The 22,958-nt window shown below is 50.6% G+C and overlaps 1 protein-coding gene across 1 annotated transcript in view; it reads right to left on the bottom strand.

Annotated features, from left to right (window-relative positions):
- LOC144247940 (uncharacterized) overlaps nucleotides 1-22,958 on the bottom strand; it is a gene marked incomplete at its 5' end in the record, with an annotated part of 684,260 nt that overhangs the window by 26,541 nt on the left and 634,761 nt on the right. The window contains 1 exon segment of the mRNA XM_077789686.1: nucleotides 13,081-13,593. Coding sequence (XP_077645812.1) covers nucleotides 13,081-13,593 — 513 coding nt within the window.

Below are 22,958 nucleotides of genomic sequence, written 5' to 3'. Positions count from 1 at the left end.
GCCACCGGCTCTGCCAGAGGGCAGAAGGGGCCCGGGGAAGGCCCCAGGGCTCCCTGCAAGGGAAACACCTGCCCTGGGTTTGTTATAGAGAACTATGTAGTTGGTGGCTTTTGCTCTTATGTCTTGACTTCTGCAACTTATTCTTAATCACAACGATTTTGATGCAGTAGAGTTTGTAATCACTTTTAACTGCTTTTGCTGTAGTATAATTTGTCAGCTTTTTGTGGCCAATGCCCTGGCCCCTGTGTAGCTCATATCCTCAGAACATCATTCATGGCTGATAGTTTAGTTTGTGCACAGTGTGAAAAACATACATGATAGTTTTGGCTTTTGCAAAATATTGAAGTGGATGCCATGGGTTGTGCATTAGAATGTTAACTTTTGCAGAAGTAGCTGTAGTTGTGAAATAATAACTAATGCTTTTATTTTTGTAACTAACTGACAGTAATAACTCAGAGGTATTTGTGAAACAGCCAATGTTGATTTAAAATGCTTGTGGAAGTAGCTAAAACCGTCTGCATGGCCGGATAACATTTAAGGAACGGGTGTGATGAGGACCCTGCCGCTGACCCTTCGACTGGAAGGAACTGTCTCCTGCTGATGTGGAAACCCAGGTGTCCCAGGGTGAGGTTCTGGTGTTTGTATCCCCAATCGTGGGTTCTGTTCATGTTTGATATTCTGTTCTGTGCTTTCAGAACTGACTCTGAAAGTGAAGGTTTGTTTTGCCTTGTTATCAGCCGGCTCACCTCCCCCCATGGTCTGTTCTCCACAAGAGGCTTGTGCGGGCTGGCTTGGCTTGCTTTTGCTGGCTTTGTTTGCTTGCTCTTGCTTCCGCTCTTGCCTTTGCTTTTTCCCGTTAGTTAGTTTAACTAGGCAGTCCAATTCTTTCCCTGGACTGTTTCTCTCCCCTGACTGTTTCTTTCCCTTTCCTTCTTCTGAATACCATCCAACCTGCTCTGGACTGGGACCTGGGAACCCCGAGGAGCACCGGGAGCCTGCGCTCTGTGATCTGCAGCAGCCATCCCCAGTGCCCAGAGCAATCCCCAGCGCCCAGACCCAGGCGACCACCCCCAGGAGAGACTTTCTGGATTTGTCATCTCTGCAGAGTGGTGAAAGAGTTTTGTTGTCATCTGGTGTTGTTCATTTTTTTTAGTGCTGGGGAGTGTTTTGTTAGTTAAATAAACAGGTTCTTTTCCACTTCTCTCAGAGAAAATTCTTCCCAAATCAGGTGGGTGGGGAGGAGCCGTGGGGGTTTGTTTTCTAGGGGCTCCTTCCAGAGGGTTGGGGGATTTGCATTCCAAGAGCACTCAGGGTTGCGGATTGAGGTTATGCCCAAGGGGATCTGGGGTTGGACAACACAGCTGGACTGTAGGTTAAAAATGTCCAAGGGGATCGAAAACAGTAACACCTAAAATTCTGCTGGGTTGGGAGACATCCAGGATTAAACCTGCTGGGTTGATGGATTAACATTCCATGAGCACTCAGGGTGTAGATATGTAATGTAGACTGTTTGAAAGTAAAAGGTACCTTGTATGTGAAAGTGAGTGAAAAATAGAAGTGAGTAAATGTAGATGAATGGAAGTATATATAATGTAGATTGTTTATTTTGAGCTTTACTTACCTCCTTGGAGGCAGGTGGATTGTGTTGAATGGTATTGTGAGAGAAAGGACTTTTTGAGTAGTTGAAAGAAGGTGGTATTCAGGTTGTTAGAGAAAGTGGGAAACAGAGGCAGAGGACTTGTGAAGAAACGTGAGGAATGGACTATCACATCTAAAATGGGCAACACCAAAACACACCAAAGGAGCGTTGAAAAGGACTTGCATAGAAAAATCAGCAAAAAGGAGTGACAAGGGAAACAGAGGGCAAGCCTGGATTGAGCACTGTACTCACCAGCGAGAAGATCACACGTACCTGCTGTGGGCAGCAACCCCACAGGCAGGGGAGGTGGGGGTATAAGCCAAGCCAGACCTCTGTCATTCCTGTTTCTGTCTCTCATTTGTTGTCTTTTCCCTTCTGAGATAGCAGCAAGATCGTGTCACAAATGCTACAGAAAGTATTACATGGAAAGAAACCAAAGTTCCTTTTTGTCACACACACCCATGTCAACAGCCACAGACCCACCCAAATTGAGTACCTGCAGGCAAAATGGGGAAAAACTGCAGTGTACCAGAATAGGCTGGCTTTAGACTATTTATTCGCTAATGAAGGGGGTGTTTGTGGAAAGTTTAATATATCAGATTGTTGAAAATAGATGACAATGGGGAGGTCATCCTAGAAAAAAACAACCCAGACACCAATCCAAAAATGGGAAAACAGTGTTAAAAACTAACTGGTGGGGTAATGTATTGAGGCTGGGATGGTGGAAGAAATGGGAATTCTTCCTTTTATGTGTTAAAACTGTTATAAATAAAAATTTGTCCAGCCAAATTAATATGAAAAAATAAAATATTTATTTTGCAATCAAATTCTACCTAGCCAGCCACAAGGAAAGAACAGAGTGGAACCTGGGGTCGGCCCTGGGTGTGCAACAAAGAGGTCAGCCTCAGCAGAGGTTTTCCTCTATGCCCACACACCTCCATCCTGGCACAAGCGGTTTTTATAGGGAAAATTCTGCCTGAGGCCAAGATTTCGGCAGTCAGTCTTCTCTTCAGAGTCCACATGTTAATAAGATTTTCTGCTTTGGTGATGAGGGAGAACAATTCAGTGTCTGGAGTTTGTTGAATCCCTTGATGAAATTTACGGGAGGGAACGCTGCATTCACCTGTGTCTGCCCAAGGATTTCCATGATATCCATCTCGGGTCCTTCAGGCAAGGATCAGCACCGGGGGTTCCTGTATCTTCCCAGCCATGGCCCATCTCCTGGGGAGCCACACCTTCTTACTTGTAAATCAGTTTCCAATATACACCTGGTCTCGCCTGCAAAGGTGGGGGGGAATCCTAATACAAACGTGTAGAGTGAGATAAGTGGACGATCATTTGTTCACTGTGATATGCTCGCTTACCTTGGTTTGCATAAGAATGTACTGGTGTGTCTTTGAAATGCTTATTTGCTTACAAGGTGATAAGGAGGTTGAGATTAGAGTCCTGGGTGTGTGTATCTGGTCTGCTTGCTGTATCTCAAAAGAAGAGACTTAGAAGCTATCACAACGACCAGACTCACACTAGATCTGGAGAGTCACGCCTGCAAGGAGAAGGGGGGGGATAAAAGGAAGGTTGGGACAGAACATTTTTGCGTGCCGTTGGTGGAGCAGGAGACTCCCCGGCCGCCCAGCGCTGTGCTTTGCCTGCCTTACTCGCTTGCTATTTTAAATAAAATTGCTTTATTGAATTAAGACACTTCAAATTGTCGTGTCACAATTTATAACAATTTGGTGCCGTGACTCAGATGGAGAAGTAGATCAGTCGCTACGGGACGATCGGGAGGCGCCCCGCCCTTATGGCGGCCCGGCTGCCCCAGGCTTTCTGATCACTCTCCACCGACGAACCTAAATTGAGTAACGGGCAAAGGAGAACCGGTTACCCCTGTAATCTTTGTGCACGAAGAACCAGCGAAGACGCAGGACGCGTGAGTATAGGCCGGTTTCCCGCTCGGTTTGGGGTGGTTTTCCCGGAGTGCTGTGTGTGAGAGGTCTCGTGGAGACCAAGTGAGTGCAGACTCTGTATTAGTGCGTTTTCCATTCCCCACGAGGGGCTGGGCCACGAACCAGGGGAGCACGTGTGTGAGAAACTGAGTGCACTCCGGAAGATGGGACAGAGGAAAAGCAAGCCCTCTGGTCCCATGGGAGAGGGGACCCATGCTAAACTTCCCCAGATTCCCAGGGATAGCCCCTTGGGTTTGATGATAATTAATTGGGATGCTTTCCCATCTAGAAAAGGGAAAGACAAAGTTAAAATGATACATTATTGTATGGAAGTGTGCGGGAAGGGCCTAACCCTAATTCCCGTGCAAGGAATGTAGAACAAAGGGAGAATCGGGAGCAGAGTTATATTTCTAGGGAAGGAAAAGAAAGAGGTCGTGAAATTGTCTGCTTCTACTGTGGAAAGAAGGGACATATGAAGAGGGGATGCAGACAACGGATAGCGGATGAGAAGGCCTTTAAGGAAGATTAGGGGTGTCAAGGGCTCTATTTGTTGGGGAAGAAACATCATAAGGAGCCCTTGGTAAAGCTTAAAGTGGGACCCCAACAACAAGAGATGGAATTTTTAGTGGATACCGGGGCTGAAAGATCCACGGTGCAAGCCTTGCCGCTTGGATGTAAAAAGTCATCTGACACTGTACATGTAATTGGGGCAAAAGGAGAGCCCTTTGAGGTATCTGTTATCAAGGATGTGATGGTAGAAACTGATTCCAAATGTGGTATAGGTTCTTTACTACTGGTACCTGAAGCAGATTACAATTTATTAGGGAGAGATCTAATAATAGAATTGGGTATTAATTTAGAAGTTGTAAATAAAGAATTACAGATAAAGCTCTGCCCTTTAAGGGTGGAGGATGAAAAGAAAATTAATCCTGAGGTGTGGTATACCCCAGAAACGGTGGGGAAATTGCAGATTAAGCCTTTCTCAGTGGAAATAAGTGATCCTGGCAAACCCGTAAGAATAAAACAATACCCTATCCCTAGGGAGGGAAAATTAGGACTAAAACCTGAAATAGATAGGTTATTGGAAAAAGGGCTTTTAGAGCCCTGTGTGTCTCCCTTCAATACTCCCATCCTGCCTGTAAAGAAGTCAGATGGGTCCTACAGATTGGTGCACGATTTAAGAGAAATAAATAAGAGGACTTTGGCCCGGTTTCCAGTAGTTGCAAATCCATAAAAAGATTTAAAGGTAATTGAATCCGGACCACTAAGTAACTCCTGGTCTGCACAAGCTTGTGAATTATATGCAGTACTCAGGGCTTTAAGGTTATTAAAAGGAAAAATTGGAACAATATACACAGACTCTAAATATGCATATGGGATAGTGCACACATTTGGAAAAATTTGGGAAGAGAGGGGACTTATAAACTCACAGGGAAAAGATCTAATTCATCAAGAGCTAATTGTCCAAGTTTTAAATGCCTTAAGGGGCCCGGCTCAAATTGCTGTGGTCCACTTAAGGGGACACCAGAGAGGATTGGACTTTAGAAACAGGGGAAATAATTTAGCTGACCAAGAAGCTAAGAAAGCAGCCCTACAAACTCGGGGGGACATGGGGCAGAGCGACACTGTATCTGTGGACTCCCCCAAAGAAAAATGGCAAATATATAGTTTTACCACTCAAGAAAAGGAAAAATTACAAAAGATGGGAATTGAGGAGGGGTCTGAAGGGCAATGGAAGCTCCCAGATGGGAGAACTGTTTTACCTAAAAGCAAGGCCTCAGAAATTTTGCAAAGATTGCATGACCAGACTCATTGGGGAACTCAAGCATTAGTAGATCAATTTGCCACTAAATATATGAGTATTGGAATCTATGATTTGGCTAAAAGAGTAGTGGGAGATTGTCTGATCTGTCAAAAAGTAAACAGAAAACATCTTAGGGAAAGGCCCATGGGAGGAAGGGAATTAGCTCACAGGCCTTTTGCCAAAATACAAATAGACTTCACTAAATTGCCTAAAGTGGGTAGATATAAATATTTGTTAGTAATAGTAGATCATCTCACCCATTTTGTAGAAGCTTACCCCACTACTCGGACTACTGCTCAGACAGTGGTCAGAATATTATTAGAAGAAATAATCCCTAGATATGGGATAGTAGAAACAATAGATTCTGATAGGGGACCCCACATGCCATATGATTTGGAGGAACCCCGAGACCACCCCCAGTTGAAGGACTATAAAATAACCTCATATATTATTGCCTTAATGAAACGCCACAATGAACTTTGGGAAAAAGGAATCATTACGCAAAGACCCCCTTTAGATTTAAAAATACATAAAATGCACCCAGGAGACTATGTGTTAATAAAATCCTGGAAAGAATCTACACTAACCCCACAATGGGAAGGTCCTTATCTTGTGTTACTCACTACAGAAACTGCAATTCGTACTGCAGAAAGAGGATGGACACATGCCAGTCGAGTAAAAGGACCAGTTAACAACACTGTGTGGCAAATAACCAGTCCTCCCGGGAACCTGAAATTGAAGTTACAGAGAAACTAATGGACTCTTATCAGATTGAATACACATCAGACTTATATTACTTAGATAGTGGACTAATTAGTAATTCAAGTGTTAAAGTGTAAAAATCAAAATTGTAATTGCTATCCTTTTGTATGCTATATCTGTAAGGTGTGTGGGGAACGGTGGTGGTCACATTGCAACAGAGGGTATCCTCCACGAGGAACTTGCAATTCCTGTTGGAACGTACAAAGAGAGATTACAGCTTGGGTACTGACCTGTAAAGTGACTAGAGGGGAAATCCGATTGGAATCTAAAGAGTGGTGGGAAATTTTCTCAAAGGGCATTCACCCAGACTATTACTGCTACCATACAAACGAGCCGAGCCCATTTGTGGCAGAGATCATAAAAGGCCTTTGTAGGAAAGACCTAAAAGGGGTCAGTTGTACCGCACCGGAGGTAAAAGATCAGAATTGGCGTTCTTATTGCATGCGGCAAGGCACCAGAGGGCATAAATCCCCTCCTGAAGAATACTCTTGCTGCCGAGAAGATGGTGCACCCTGTGGCTCGAAGCACCCGAGTCGACGGGCGAGGCAGAGGAGTAAACAGCTGTGGAGGAAGGAGCCCTCAGGATGGAATACGCAAGCAATATTTGCGGAACTACCCCGGGACTGGGAGTAACAAAGGCAGAAATAGTTTTTGGGCTCAAGGGTATTTTGGTGATAACCAGCTACTAGAGGGAAGGAAGTCACAAGGGTATAATTGTTGCAGTGTGAGAAACCAGACCCCACATGCCATTTGCTTACTGCTTGTGATTTTCCTTTGTATATCTTGTAATACTGCGGAAGTAACAACTCATGAACCTTTCAAGTGGACTTTAGGAAGATGGGAGGATTCACGACTTATAAGGAGCAATACTACAGCTGGAGCTCCCACTTTCCAGTTACCTGTGGCATCCTTAGGTACTGGTTGGGGTTCCCATTGGGTTTCATCGTTTTATATGTGTCCTGCTTCGAATCCTGGTAAAGGGTATTGCAATAGTCCTGGACAATATTACTGTGCATATTGGGGTTGTGAAACAATAGCTGGTACATGGGACCCCCCCACTCCTGATCCATACATTAAGGTGGTCTGGAAGCCAGATGGTTGTATTCCTCCCGGCTACTGGACAGGTCATAAACCCCCAGAAAATATTTGCAGGAATATACAAATTACTGCATTAAGGCCAGAGGATAGTATATGGTTAATTGGAAAAACTTGGGGCATTCGTTTATATTCGGCTGATTTTGGCAATTTTGGTAGCTTAATATTTATAAAGAAGGAAATTGTGCCCCCTGATCCTGAACCTGTAGGGCCAAACCCAGTGTTATTAGAAAAGGAGGTTGTTTTAGCCAACCAAACAAAAGAAAGGGATCAGACCCAGAATAAAATTCAGAATGAAAACACTTCAGGAGACAAACAGGAAAAAACCCAGGAAGGTAATATACTCTGGAAGGTTATGAAAGCGAGTTATGGTGTCCTAAACAGAACCAACCCAAAACTGACGGAAGACTGTTGGCTGTGCTATAATTTAAGACCCCCATTTTATGAAGCCATAGGAGTCACTGCAAAGCCCAGAAGAGTGAATGGAACTAATCCGAATCAGTGTTTGTGGAAAAAGGGTAAAGAGACAACACCGGGGCTTACCTTGGCTCAGGTAACAGGGAAAGGGAGATGCATAGGAAAAATCCCAACACAAAGAGAATACCTTTGTGGAGTAATAGAAACAGGTGGAAAGAAACCAGCTGACTGGCTATTGCCAGCAGCTAACACTAAGTGGGTATGTAACACTCTGGGTGTCACACCGTGCATCTCACTGAAACTGTTTAATCCAAACCAAGACTACTGCATCCAGGTAACGATTATGCCCAGAATTACCTACCATACAAGTGAACAACAAACTGTGCCAGAACACCATCTAATGAAAAGGGAACCCCTCACTGCCTTAACTATTGCAACTATCCTTACCATCGGGGGAATAGGAGCTGGAACTGGGGTGGCATCCCTAGTAAATCAACAAAAGAAATTTAAAGCATTAAGAATTTCAGTAGATGAAGATCTGAGTAAAATTGAGCAGGCCATCGATGGATTGGTAAAATCATTAAGGTCCCTATCTGAGGTGGTGTTGCAGAACAGAAGGGGTTTAGACTTGCTATTATTACAACAAGGGGGATTGTGTGTAGCCCTGAAGGAGGAATGCTGTGCATACGCTGATCATACTGGAGTTGTTACAGACACCATGGCAGAATTAAGGAGAAGATTAGAGCAGAGAAAGAGGGAAAGAGAGGCACAGCAAAGTTGGTATGAATCATGGCTCAATCAATCTCCTTGGTTAACTACCTTGTTATCCACCCTTGCAGGACCTCTGATACTGATAATATTGGCACTGACCTTTGGGCCATGCATCTTCAATAAGGCAATAGAAATAATAAAGGGACGCTTAGAGGCAGCACATTTAATGCTCATTAAGGCAAAATATGAACCCATACACGATGTAGATGAGACCCTAATACTAAGTCACCAAGAGTTACAAAGATTCAGTGAACAAAATAAAGATGAACAAGAAAAAGGGGGGAATTGAGATAAGTGGAAGATCATTTATTCACTGAAGCAAGACTGTGGTATGCTTACTTACCTAGGTTTGCATAAGAATGTACTGGTGTGTCTTTGAAATGCTTATTTGCTTACAAGGTGATAAGGAGGTTGAGATTAAAGTCCTGGGTGTGTGTGTATCTGGTCTGCTTGCTGTATCTCAAAAGAAGAGACTTAGAAGCTATCACAACGACCAGAATCAGACTACATCTGGATAGTCACGTCTGCAAGGAGGAGGGGGGGGATAAAAGGAAGGTTGGGACAGAACATTTTTGCGTGCCGTTGGTGGAGCAGGAGACTCCTGGCCGCCCAGCGCTGTGCTTTGCCTGCCTTACTTGCTTGCTGTTTTAAATAAAATTGCTTTATTGAATTAAGACACTTCAAATTGTCGTGTCACAATTTATAACACTAATCAATGTAACTGTCTTGGTTTGACAAGACAGGAGTCTGTGAAGGAGGACAAAGCCTCCTGTGCAATGGAGAAGGTAAACCCCCCTCCCTCCGAATTATCAGGATTTTTAAATTAAAAGGCTCTCAGGCAAAGATATGGGAATGGGAGTAACAATTCTTTACTAGGAGAAACTAAATAACAATTTAAAAAGGCAAATGCAATCGGTACAAACAAAACTAGTGAAAAAAGTCCACAACCTGAGGATTCGGGGTGTTGGTAGCAGTCCAGTTGAAATGACAGCTGCTCCTCTTGCAGTGGCTGATGAATTGCAGCTGAAGTGGCGATCTTTAGAAGGGTATAGTTTTCTCTGAAGATCTGGTGGCACTTGGGCTGGTCTTCCTCTGGGAATCCAGCGAAGGGGCCACTTCTCTGGGAATCCCACCGAAGGAGCCGCTTCTCTGAATCCCGCAAAGAGAGAGCTGCTCTGTCCCCCCAAAAGCTACCCCTTTATACCATAAAAGAGTGCTTGGCTTCCCCCTCTGGGTGGAGCATCTCACAATGGGATGGTGTTACGTTACCAGCCCTGCAGTGAGCCAGTCAATGGCCCATTAACAAACGATTACCTCTTCGGAGCAAACCATTGTCTTTGGGAGAGATAACAAACCTGCCCAACCTCCAACAGATGGCAAATAGAATACAAGCTCATATTACAAACCAGGCCAATAACATAATACAAATCCTATTCAATTTAATACCTGCAAAAAGCCAACCATAAAATATGCATTTTTCACAGAGGACATCCGGAGGCTGCTGCAGGGACAGCGATGTCACCGCTGTGACGTCCTCGGGGACGGTGACATCATCAGGGACATCACTGCTGTCACTTCTCCCCTCTCCACAAACCACACTGGATTTGAGACGAATTCGGGGAATTTTCTGGGAATTTTCATTGCAATTGTCCCAAATGCCGATGGGAATTCCTGGGGTGATGTCACTGGGGACACTTGGGGACATTCTGAGGATGCTCTGGGGACACTGATGGGGGTGGCAGTGGGTCAGGGGATGAATGAGCCCCTCGATGCCTTGCAGCAGAGCCGGGTTATAAATGACAATAGAATAATCAGCTTTTGAAATTCTGTATTGCCTTCTGCACGTTGTTATTGAGCACGAGGATTTTGCTGTGGTACTTGATATTGATTACTCATAATTCCTTGCAGCAGCTCGCTGGTACAATAAAATCGCTCCCTTTATGTGTGCAGTGTATAATAAATTTACTGCTAGAGTAATAAACAGATATTATGTCATAGGCCTTAGAATATTAAAAATAGATAATCATTAAATAGATCAATAATAAATATTGAAATAGAGACTATGCAATGTAAAAATGCTTTTGTGTGACTGACTCAGGTGTAAAACAATTCAGTTGTTTCCCACATCTGCGGACCAGCCTCACCAGGTGATACCAGTGACACAAAACTCAGAAGAATTTATGAATTTATCGGGGGCCTGAAACAACAGGGTGGAACCATGAGAAGAAATCAAAAATATCGACTTAATCTACAGAATGTCCTGCAGACAAGACAGAGGTGAGACCCAAACACGAGTTCCTGGGACACCCAAACTTCCCGGGAGTGTTTGAATAATGTCAAAACTCAGGAGTGTGTTCGTGGCCCTGCAGTGGAACCGGATCCGGAGAACGAAGGGTTAAGTTGAGGGCCAGTTCTTTGGCCAAGCCCCAAAACCCTTTTTTATCCCTGATTAAACTTTATTTAGTAATCCCTTAGTGAACTTTGTTTCTCACACCCGGCTGGGATTTGGGGGGGTCGGGGGGGGTCCCTGGACAGCCCCCGCTGCTGAACACTAACCCCCCCTCACTGAGCACCGGGACCCCCCAAAAACCGCACCCGCACCCCTTCAGTGCCCCCGACCCCCCCGAGCACCGGGCCCGGACCCCCCTTTGTGCCCCCCACCCATCACGGGGGTTCCGCCCCCTCCCCTTTGACCCCCCAGAGCCGCAGGACCCCCGGGAACAGCGCCGGGACCGGGGGGGCCCAGGGATGTGAGAATTGGATTCGTAAAGGATTCCTAAATCCTGGCAGAAAGCTCACACTGCCTTGGACTTGTCCATGGAAACTCTGAGATTTTATTGTGCCAGCGAGCAGCTGCAAGGAATTATCAATAATCAATATCAGTATGAGCACCTGAGCAAAATGCTGGGAGTCAACAGTAACCTGCAAAAGGCAATAGAGAAATGCCAAACCCAATAGAAAAAGCAGAAAAATGCAAAAGGCAGCAGGGGAATGCAAAAGCCTTCTGAGTGCTCTCAGAATGTCCCCAGGTGCGGCTGGTAACGTCATCCCAGAAACTCCCATCAGCATGTGGGACAATGCCCATGAAAATTCCCAGAAAATTCTCCGAATTGGTCTCAAATCCCGCGCAAGGAGGGGACTGGTGACGCCAGCGCTGTCCACCAGGATGTCACTGTCCCTGATGGCATCAGAGCAGTGCCATCGCTGCAGCAGCCTGGGGAGATCCTCCACGGCTTTTTGGCACCGCTGGGCCAGGGCGCACCTGCTGGGGCCACCGGGGCCGCCGGAGCCACCACAGGGACTCAAGAGGAGGTCGTGGATGTCCCCAAGTGTCCCCAGCAGGTGATCCTTGCCCAGGCAGGCACTGACATCCCACGGCTGCTCAAACTCAGCCACTTCGGCCACCAAGGCCTCAGGGACATCGGGGGACACCTTCTTTGTCCCCTCCAGGATGGCCTCGATGTCCCCGGGTCGGCGCTGCAGCTCCTCGAGGAACCACCTGCCTCCTTCACACTCTTCCACCAAGCGCTCCAGCGGCCCCAGGGCCACCTGTGCCCAATGTCCTCTTCTGGTGGCCACCATGGCTTGGCTGCTGGCCACCACGGCCTCTCCCATGGTCTCGTTGGTGGCTGCAGCCACCTGGGCCTTGTGGGTGGCCCTGCCAAGGCCCTCTTTTCCCTGCCCAGGGCCACCTTCAGCTGCTGGGCTGTGGCCACCAGGCTGCTCCCAGCTGTCCTCCTGCGGGTGGCCACGTTCTGCAGGTCCCCGGCCTGGATGGCAGCGATGGCCGCGTCCCAGCGGGCGTCGCAGAGCTCGGTGGCATCCCAGGCCAGCAGGGCCCGGCTGTCCTCGAGCCTGACCACCAACTCCTGCCAGGCCCAGCCCGCAGCTCTCACATCGGCCCAGGTGGCCCCTGGGGTGGCCCCAAGCACGGCCAGGGCCTGGCCCAGGGAGGGGACACCACGGTGGCCCAGGGAGGTGACATCGCCCTGCTCCAGCGTCTCACCGAGACTCCAGGTGAAGTTCCTCAGGTTCACGTGCAGGGACTCTGGGGACATGACCTGCTGCTCGTCCCTCTGTAACCTGGTCACGGTGGCTGCCACACACAGGGTGGCCACCACATTCACCAGTGACTCCAGCTGATACGGGGACACCTGGGGAGGGGACAGGGGAGGTGTCAGGGACCTGGTGGCACTTGTGGCCTCCTGCAGTGGCCCCTGTGTCCTCCCAGTGACCCCTTTGTCCCCTCCCTGGAGGGCTCTGATGTCCCCTCTGTCCCTTTGTCACCCCCTCATCCCCTCTGTCACACCCCTGTCACCCCCCACTGTCCCCTCTTCTTGCCCAGGGAGATTTAAACTGTGTCTGTGTCTCCCACAGTTTCTGCACAGTCAGGCCTCAGATATTGGGCCCCTTTATCAGCTCCATTGCTTTACTCTCTGTTTTATTCCCCATATGGGGACACCAGGGCTCTGCCCAACGGGGGTCACTGGGGATCATCCAGCCCGGATCCTCCCATGGGTCATGGAGCTGCAGCAGTGCACCAAGCTCTTCCCTCATCTGGGCACTCACAGGGCTTCCCTTAGTGGTGCCTCCGTTGGTGTTTGGTCAAGGTTGATCTCTGTGTGAAGCTCTTCCCACACTTCCCACACTCGTAGGGCCTCTCCCCGGTGTGGATGCGCCGGTGCACGGTGAGGTGGAAGTTGTGCTTGAAGCCCTTCCCACAGTCGGGGCAGCGGTAGGGCCTCTCCTCTGTGTGAATCCGTTCATGCTTGAGAACATCGGAGCTGGTCTGAAACCTCTTCCCACACTGGGGACACTCGTAGGGCCTCTCCCCAGTGTGGATGCGCTGGTGTATTCCCAAGGCAGAGCTCCACCCAAAGCTCTTCCCACATTCCAAGCACTCATAGGGCTGTTCCCCAGTGTGGATCACCTGGTGGTCGACCAGGTTAGACCTGTGTCTGAAGCCCTTCCCACACTTCCCACACTCGTAGGGCCTCTCCCCGGTGTGGATGCGCCGGTGCACGGTGAGGCTGGAGTTGTGCTTGAAGCCCTTCCCACAGTCGGGGCAGCAGTAGGGCCTCTCCTCTGTATGAATCCGCTCATGTCTGAGGAGATGGGAGCTTCTCTGAAATCTCTTCCCACACTCCCCACACTCGTAGGGCCTCTCCCCAGTGTGGATCTTCTGGTGCCGGATGAGGCTGGAGCTCCAGCTGAAACCCTTCCCACATTCCAAGCACTTGTGGGGCTTCTCCCTGCCATGCGGCTTCTGCACCAGCTCCGAGCTCCGCCTGGATCTCCGCCCGCCTTCCTGGCTCAGGGGGGCTCTTTCCTCCCCGCAGCTCCCTGGGCTGGGTTTGCAGCTCCTCCTCCTGCAGCATCTCCGGGGCTTTTCCTCCTCCTCCATCCAGCCACACCCAGGGAATGACAAATCCTGGTTTGGGGGAAAAAAAAGAGAAGAGCACCTTGGACTGGAGGTTCCTCCTTGCCCAAGTTCATCTCAGGAAGTCATTGGGAATCTTGTGTCTGTAAGAACCTCCAAAGCACCAAGATTCAGCCCAAAAATCCCGTAAACTTCCAAAACACAGAACAAAAAAACCCCAAACATCAAAAGCCAGCAAAAACCTCCTCCAAAAGATAAAGATTCAGCTGCCACATAAAACCAAAGCACCAACATTTAGCCCAAGAAAGCTCAGAAACACCAAGATTCACCCCGTGAAAATTGTGGATCCCCCTCCACAGTCACCTGCTGCATGTGGGGGGAGCAGCGCTCCTGGGCTGAGGGAGAGGCTGCACCTATAAGGACTGGTGGAACCTTCTGCTGCTTCCTCTTTCTGCTCCTTCTCCTCCTCCTCTTGTGTGCCTGTTCTTCCTCACACTCCTCTTCCTAGTGCCATTCCTCCTTATCCTGCAAATTCCCCCCTTCTCATGCCACCTGAATCGTTTGACCATTCTGTTTCTCAAGCCTGCTTCCCCTTCCCTTCTCCTCCTGCCCCCAGGCCCAGCACCCACTGCCGGCTCCCTCTTCCCCCCAGCCCCACAGCATCCCAGCGCAGGGGCAGGGATGGAGCTGGGGCAGGTCGGGCTGGGGCAGCGCTGGGCTCTCGGCCGCTCCCGCCCACACTCGGTCCCCACTGCAGCCGCTCCCGCCAGGACAGCGCGGGGGGGCCCGGCCTTGGCGCTGCCCCACTCCCACCTCCCCAAATTCCCCTCGCGGGGCCATGGGGCCGAGGGGGGGCGCAGGTGGGGTCCAGGTGGGGAACGCGGGGAGCTGCGAGTCTGCCTGGCAACTGGTGAGTCATCAGCGCCGCGGGCTCTGATTGGCTGAGCTCGGCCCGAGCCCTGGGGCTGCAGCACAGAGGGGACACCCTGCTCCAGGGGGGATGTCCCACAAACGGGGGACCCATGAAAGGAACAACAGGAAAGTGTCTTTACAAACAGATGCTCTGAATCTCCGTGGAGATAGGGCAGGGAGCCTGTACATAAAGGAAGTGACAGGAGAAGCAATCGGTTGCAGAAAGTGTCATCAGTTGATGACACAGACTGCTATTCAGACAAGGTCCTGCTCAATTCATGAACCTCCAGGAGAACAAGACTTAACAGAGCCATGAATATCGTTTCAAATAAAAAAGTGGGGCGAATATGAAGGGGGTATATAGAAGGTGGATTGGGAAGTCTGTACCTCTAAGTGCTTCAGCCAATGAGGAAAGCAGAGGGAGATGTGGCCAGGAGAATTAGGATGAAGAGGAGGCTGTGTCCTCCAACAGTTGGAGAGATCCCATGGGGAATGTCTTATGGCCTCTCCCATTTTTAGGAAAGAAATTACTTTTACAGTACTCCTGTCTGCTCTGTGGACAGAATCCTCTGGTGATGTCAATTTTTCCACACACCCTGGGGTTCATCCCGAATTCCTTCCACCGTCCGGGGCGGCGGGCAGGGAGTGCAGCTGAAGGTGCCTCACCCACTTTGGGTGATCGGCTCCCTTGGCTGGCGGCAGCACCGGGGATTGATTGGGGACCCGGGAGTGACCAGGAGACAGACGAGTGACACATCAGGGGGTCTGTGAAGAGTCAGCAGGGAGAGAGCACTGAAAATCTCATCAGTGAGTGCCCTGGGATCCTCAGGGAGTGAACATGGCAGGGCACCCATGGAGGGGAGAAAAGGGAAAGCCAGGGAGGGGTCCTGGCCAAAGGGATGATGATCCCAAAATGTCTCTGAAGGGTCCCTTGGGAGAATGCTGAGGTAGTTTGCATATTCTCCCAGAGGTAATTAAGGACATGGACACCCAGGGGGGCAAGAAGGGAAGTGGAGAAGGGATTTGGACAGTAGTCTATGGATGGCGTTGGTGTGCTGGGAAGGGATCGGGTGAAGGGGAGTGTGCAGCAATATGGTTCAGACAAGAAGCAGCAGGAAGAATCTATAAGGTAAGAAAAAGGAGGATGAAAAAGAGGAGGAAGAGAAATATATTTGGGATGTTATCCAGCAGGGTCTTTTCCAGAATTTGCCACCCTGATCCAGATGCTTTCCATCCCCGGTTTCCAGGAGAGGAAAAGCAGGAGGTCAGGATGCCAGGGGTTTCTCTGCGCTGGCAGCGGCAGCACTGGGCGCAGAGGTGCGGCACCGGGAGCACGGGCTGGGGCCTGTGGGGAGCTGCGGGGCCGGGCCGGGGCTGTGGGGCAGCCGGGGCTCAGCGCCGGGCGCTGCCTGACCCCACCAGCCCCGGGCAGGGCCGGCAGTGGCCCCCGGCCCCCAGGAGGCTGCGGGACGCCCCGGCCGCTGCCCGGCCCCGGGGAGCTGCCGGCCCTGCCCGCCGGGGGGGCCGCCTTTGGACACTGCGGCAGGACAGGCACCGGCTCTGCCACACGGGCTGGGCAGGGACCCTGAGCACAACGGGGAAAACAAAGGAACAGCTGGGAAATGCAGAGTGCACATGGAAGGATCAGGATTTGCTGTTCAGGATTTGCTTTGGGTCCCTGCAGAAAGGAAAGGTTTTGCAGAAAGCTCAGCAGCTCTCAGAGGATGAGCACCCACAGGCAGTGACCGGGGCTGCAGGAGTGGCAGAAGAAGCCCTGCAGCACTTGGGCACAAAGGCACAGCAGCTGAAGGCAAGAAGGGATGAGCAAAAGGCCAAGCTGAAGGCAAAGGCCACGGCAGAGTTCCCACAGCCCCTGAGGGATCAACCCCAGGGCCCAAGGGGGCCCCAGCACCCAGGGCATGACGGGGTCGGCCACAAGCACCTGGCAGAGGCATTGCCCTCCTGGCCAGGGCAGAGCCCACCCAAACAGCCCCTGGGAAGGAGTCAGGGCTCCAGCTGCAGCCCACAAGGACACTGCAAGCACAGACAGCAGCACCCTCAGCAGGAGCAAGTCCACCCCTGCATGGACATGGATTGGCAGGGCTCTCTGAGCTCCCATCCCACCGGGGACCCACCACACTGGAGCCCTGCAGAACATTCAGGCTGGGTCTGCATCCAGAGGAGGCCTCTCCTGATGGACACAGGGGCCTCTCCATCCACCCTGAATCTTACACCTAAGGAGGGAAAATTGTAAAGGAATGTTTGCATTATTAAGGGAATAAATGGGAAAGCCGAGCTGGTATAATTTGTTCAATTATTATTACAAGCTGTGGAGGATAGATTTGAAATAAACTAATTTATTTTTCTTCCTACTGTGATTGTAATTAACTAGGATGGAATTTGATGGTGGCATTGGGATATTGTAAAAGGTGATACAGAGGCTATTGCTGCTGTACCTTTGTGTCAAATGTCTGGCAAGGCCTGTGCTGAAGGGAACCCAGAGGTGTGGGCAGCCACAGGGAAAGAGGGAAAATTTGATGTGGAGCCTCTCCAAATTACTTGGAAGCAACCAGGACAAGTGGTGTCTAAAAGCAACACCCTGTTCCAGGGGAGGGAAGGAAGGGCTCACAGCCTGGTATGGAGTCCCTGCTAAAGGCAGGGCTCTTGGAGCCAGGGATGTCTCCCTACAGCACTCCTATCCTGCCAGTCAGGGAATCAGATGGTTCCAATGAGGAGGACAAGAACAAGTGCTAGACAAAGCCCCTGTGAAATGGCTGAATTTCCTGGCAAAAAACATCTTTTGAGTATCTGGAAAAAGAAAAAAGAAAAAGGCAAATTGAGAAGAAAATGGTTAAATATTTTGGAAATATTTGGACTGAAGATTCCTGGTGGATTTACCTAGAGAGGGTCTGGGCAATCTAAGAAGTAACATATCCCAGCACCAAAAAGGACCTGAAACAATTTTGAGGATTAATACAGAATTACACAGCCTGGATTGAGGATTCTCTTTCCAGCCAGAACATTGTAGGACTTTTTGACCCCAGACAGCCTCCATGCTGTGGTATGGACAGGAGAAAGAGAGCAAAACTTCAGAAAATGAAAACCTAAAAATATTGATTCTGCAGCTGTGGCTCTTCCAGACTCAGAAAAGAAATTGGAATTGTAGGTGAATGTTAAACGGGGCCATGCCAAAGGAATTCTTGGGCCAAAATGTTTCGCCCAGTGGCCAAAGTGGCCTCATTGTCTGCAGAATTATGCAGCCACAGCTTCAACGGGAACTGAGTGCCAAAACCTGATGACAACAGGATCTCCAACTGTTCCAGTCTGCCATCAAGGTCAAGCTTTGATCACCAAAAGAGCCTCGCAATGGATGAGCAGTGCTCGGTTATTACAGTGTGAAACTTGTTCAGTGGCACAGGAGGATTCAGAACTGAGCACAGGGGAAGGGTTTAACCCAGCCTCCTGTTTGAACAGCCCACAGAGGGGCTGGGAAGAAACCCAGCACTGCATTCACGTGACACAGCTCCAGACCCAGCCTGGGGGAGATTCAGGAGACATTGCCTGGCCTGAGGCAGAAAATGTCTTTGTGGATGGCTCTTCAAGGGCAGCAGAAGGGAAAAGAGTTCCAAGACATGCTGTTATTGAGGAAAGGGAATCAGACAAAGTGCAGGTTACCCCCATGGTCAGCTCAACCAGCACAGCTGTGTGTGCTTGTAAGAGCCTGGCACTGAAATGCCCTGAGCAGGAAGGCTTCAATATCTTCTGGTGACCCCATCTCACCTAACAGGGGGGCAAAAGCAATTCTGATTGCTCAGCAACCACTGGATCACTTACTAAGGCATTTCTAAAAGACATAATTCCAATAAAACGGATTGTGGAAGCAACAGACTCAGGAAGCAGAACTCATTTTACAGGAAAGATCCTCCAGGGGCTTATGGAAGCTTTAGGAATACAATGGGACCTCCGTAACCTCTTGGCAACCCCAGAGCTCAGGCTGGGTACAAAGAATGAAAGGGGAAAGAAAGAAACACCTTTGGAAGCTGGGGATAGAGACCAAGATGCCATGGGTATGGTTTTTGCCATTGGCTTGGGCAAGAAGAAGAGCCAGACACAGGGCACATATTCAATTATTTCCCCTTGCAATTGATATCAGGAATTCCTTACCCTGGGAATTCTCCACCTAGTGCAGGGTGGAGATAAGGGATGCACATTTAAAGCAGTCTGTGGCCAGAATCCTGTCTCTGGTGCAATCTCTCCCCCAGGAAGCTGGGCTGGCACAGAGCCTGCCTTGGCACTTTGCTGCTGCCAACATCCAAGCAGGACATGGGCTCTGCCTAAGGAGTGCAAAGCAGCACCACTGGTGGCCAAGTGGCGTGGCCCATGCCAAGGGGCCCCGAGGCCAGAAACAGCCGCCAGCACAGCTGAACACGGGGGGACCCCTCAGCCTGGGCTCCAGGTCTCTGCAGCCCCGGAGATTTGCACTTCCCGCCTGCAGCAGGAGGATGGGAGGCCCCCCTGAGCCTGCACTGAAGGCAGCGCAGCAGCAGCAGCCAGGGCTCCACAGCGGGGCAAGGCCCTGGGCCTGCCCACACATCCTCTGCTGAAATCCTCGGCCTGGCCACCCTCCTTGGGCAGCTCCAGCCACCGGGGCCAGCCCTTGCTGCCACTGCTGCAGCTTCAGTGCTCGCTGGGCCTGCACTGCCACAGCTGCTGGGGAGACACCGGGACAATTCCACTCTGGCTCTCACTCACACTCACACACTGCCCTGCCTGCCAGTGCATCCATAGAAAATAGACCAGCTCATAGACTTGAACATTGTTAACCTTTGATTTCTCTACTCAGGCTTGCTTTGCCTTGGCCTTGGGGAAAGAAATGTTAAAGGTTTTGTTAAGGGATGTTACACCACTCAGTGGAGATGAGTTTCACACCTCAACACACTGGGAATGGCCCGAAAGATACCCACAAAGATAACGACCAGCAGCAAAACATCAACCCCAGCAGCAAACAGCAACCAACACCTACACCAGACACTGCCCCCGGCAGGGCTGCAGACACCTGATCTGCAAAAGGCTGAGAAGGAAATCCAGCACTTCCCACCTCATTAACAGCACAAGCAAAGGAATCCGGGTCCAACAGGAAACCAAATACTAAAAACTGCACAACTTGAAACTACAGAACATTAAACCAACTATTTAGATGGCTTGAGACTGCACAACTTTGGGAAAAACCTAGTAAAACCCACATATAATGGAATGATTTTCTCTGCACACCCAGGTTATGTGAGGATGGAATGATTTCTGTTACACATCCTGGCCAGAATCAAGGAATGCCTTGATTCTAACACTAAAAAGAATAGTGAAGTTTTTCTTTTTCCTAAAGTTTCAGTGCAAAGTTTATAGCATTAGAGTATTTTTTTAATACTCATACTTCTATATAGCTGGTTATGTTTGGGTAAAGGAGGTAAGAATCAGTTTTTCTTCCGAGGGGAAGTAGAAAAAGCTGAATTACCTTGGGATTTTTTGTCTATGTTTGTGCGTAGCTGCAAAAGATACCAAAATTTTGATCTGGGTTTTTCGAAGTTCACCTTTAGGCTGCATCACTAGAAGAGATTTAAAGGTGACCCCTAAACTCTTAAGCAGGCAGCCAAGAGAGGAGCTTTAGAAATGCAAATTAACACTGCTGGGGCAAAGTGGGGACAATGTACCTGGCTCTTCTTGTCTGGGCAGGAATTGGCTGATTCCCTCTGCCCCTCACCCCAAGCTCTGCCTGCTTGCACAGATGGAATCTGCACTGCTGAAGGCAGAGCCCATGCTGAGGATCTCTGACTCTGCAACAGAAATGGCTGAAGCTGCAAAGGGAAACAGCAAATGGAGAATGTTGTGAAAACTGCACTAAAATAAGGGGGGGATCATCCCTCTGCCCACTCCAACATATGCTGTCACTGTCTGTGCTGTACAGGGTGTATCAGAGCACTGGGGTTTTTCCTATAACAAGTTCAGGGAGGTCAGCTGGAATTCAAGTATTTGAAGATGGAATAAGAAAAAAACACTCAGTTGATGCAACCTTAGCTTGCGGGAGCACCCAAAAATGGGGAAAAGTATTGAATGGCCACCAGAACAAATCCTACAACACGATGGACCAGCCACTGGGAACCCAAACCAATTCATATCAGGAGACAGAGAAAGCTTTTATCATGTCAATGCCATCATTTGATTACAAGCTGTCCTTGAAAGAAGAACCAACCAGACAGCTCCAGCTCCTGACCTTCCTGTCAACCAAGGCACTGAAATGAGGAACACAACATTTCACCAGGGGATGGGATAAGATTATCTGTTAGCAGAAAAAGGAGGAGTTTCTGGAAAGCTAAATTAATCAAACTGCCGTTGGCAAAGAGATGACAAGGGAAAAGTGCTGAAAAAGATAACAAAGGAAATAGGAGAGAAGTTTATTTATCAGTCCAAACATGGAAAGGATGGGAATGGGGCAGGCTTTTGTGGCTCTCAGGCACACAAAGGGCTAAAGGAATGCTGCTTCTCCTCTTCTGTGCTGCAGCAACTCTCATCTTTTTACCATGCTCCACACCTTGGCAGTGCAGCTCATCCAGCAGCTGAGCCAGGGCAGGCAGGTGGCAGCCAGGCCTCCTGATCCACAAACGGCTACAAAAGGACAGGGAATGAGGGCACCGAGAATAATCCCAAAACCAAAGAGGACCCGGGAAGAACAAAACAGAGACAAGGAGTGAATCTGCCTGGAGATAGGGCCGGGCACTTGTAGATAAGGGGAGAAACCATCAGGTCCAATAAATGTTACAAATTGACCCAGACGGCTACTCAAAGTCCCGCTACATTCCCGAACTTCGAGGAGAACAAAGACTTAACAGAGCCATGAATATCGGCTGTTCTACAAAAGGAGGGTGCACATTAACGAGGACAGGCTCCAGGCGCATCGGGAAGTCGGAACCTTCCAAGGAACTCAGCCGGTGGGCAAAGGCAGAGGGAGATGCGGCCGGGAAAATGAGGATAAAAAGGAGGCTGCGGACTACAAGCACGGCAGAGAGCGCACGGCAAATGCCCCACGGCCTCTGCCCCTGCTCGGCAATAAAGTCACTTTGACAGGACTCCTCGCTCTCCCCCGGGCACACGAACCTCCGGCGACGGGAATTTCCCCGCCCGCTCCCGGCCGCGGGGCAGCCCCTCTGTCCTACCCACAGCAGCCGGGCCGAGCCAGCGCTGCTCCGGCAGCGGCTCCTGCCCGGCCCCGGCGGGAAGGAGACCGCGGGCAGCCGCTCCCGCAGCGCCCTCAGCCCGGGGCCGGCACGGGCCGGACACGGCACCGGCGAGCCGCCGGAGCCCCCGGCCGCCCCCTCCGCCCGCAGCCAGCCCCGAGCCCCCGCAGAGCCCAGCGCGGCTCCCACCTGCGCCGGGGCCGCCTCCGAGCTCCGCCGCCGCCGCCTCACCGCGCTCCGGCCGCTGCCGCCGCTGCCGGGCCCGCACAGCCGCTCGGCCAATGGCGGCGCTGCGCGGCCACGGCCGCCCTCAGCCCGCCGCCGGGGCCGCGCCGCGCCCCGCTCCCACCAATCAGCGCGCCGCAACCGCGACTGACGGCACCGGCGGCCAATGGCAGCGAGCTCGGGGCGGGCTCTGCGCACGGCCCCGCCTCGCCCCGCGCTCTCGGCGCCCCCGGGCTGCGTGAGGGGAAAGCCGGAGATGAGGAACAGCCCCGGCACGGGCCCGGGCCGAGCCGGGATTGAGCTGCCCACACAAACAAACTTCTCCGCGCCTCCCGCCACGGCTTTCCCGGCCCTGCGCCTCCCGTGCCTCCGCCTCTGCGGGAAGCCCAGGAGCCTCACTTCTCCTGCCCCTCGTTAGCGCATCAGTGCTTCGCTTTGATTTCCCCCAAAAAGGGAAACCTGCCCGAAGCCCTGTGGGTGGGTGGGGCAGGGGAGAGATTTCTGGCGGAAAACTCCAAAGACTCGGAGCAGGAGAAGGAGAAGTCAGTGCAGAGCCTTAAATGCAGCTTTCCCCACGCCTCCCTGCTCCCAGCTGCACCTCCTCCCCCGGCAGGGCAGGAGACAGGGAATGGGGCCATGCTCAGCTCATCCCCCGGGGCTTCTCCCTCTGCTCAGGGACAGGAGTCGTTCCCTGCTGCACCCTGCGCTCTCTCCCGGCCGAGACTTCTCCAGGAACTTCTCGGAGCGGAGTCCATCCCCTGGGCACAGCCCCCTCCGAGTGCTG

Source organism: Lonchura striata, chromosome 36 (assembly GCF_046129695.1).
Source record: "Lonchura striata isolate bLonStr1 chromosome 36, bLonStr1.mat, whole genome shotgun sequence".
Lineage (NCBI taxonomy): Eukaryota > Metazoa > Chordata > Aves > Passeriformes > Estrildidae > Lonchura > Lonchura striata.
This window is presented reverse-complemented; position numbering and strand designations above follow the sequence as displayed.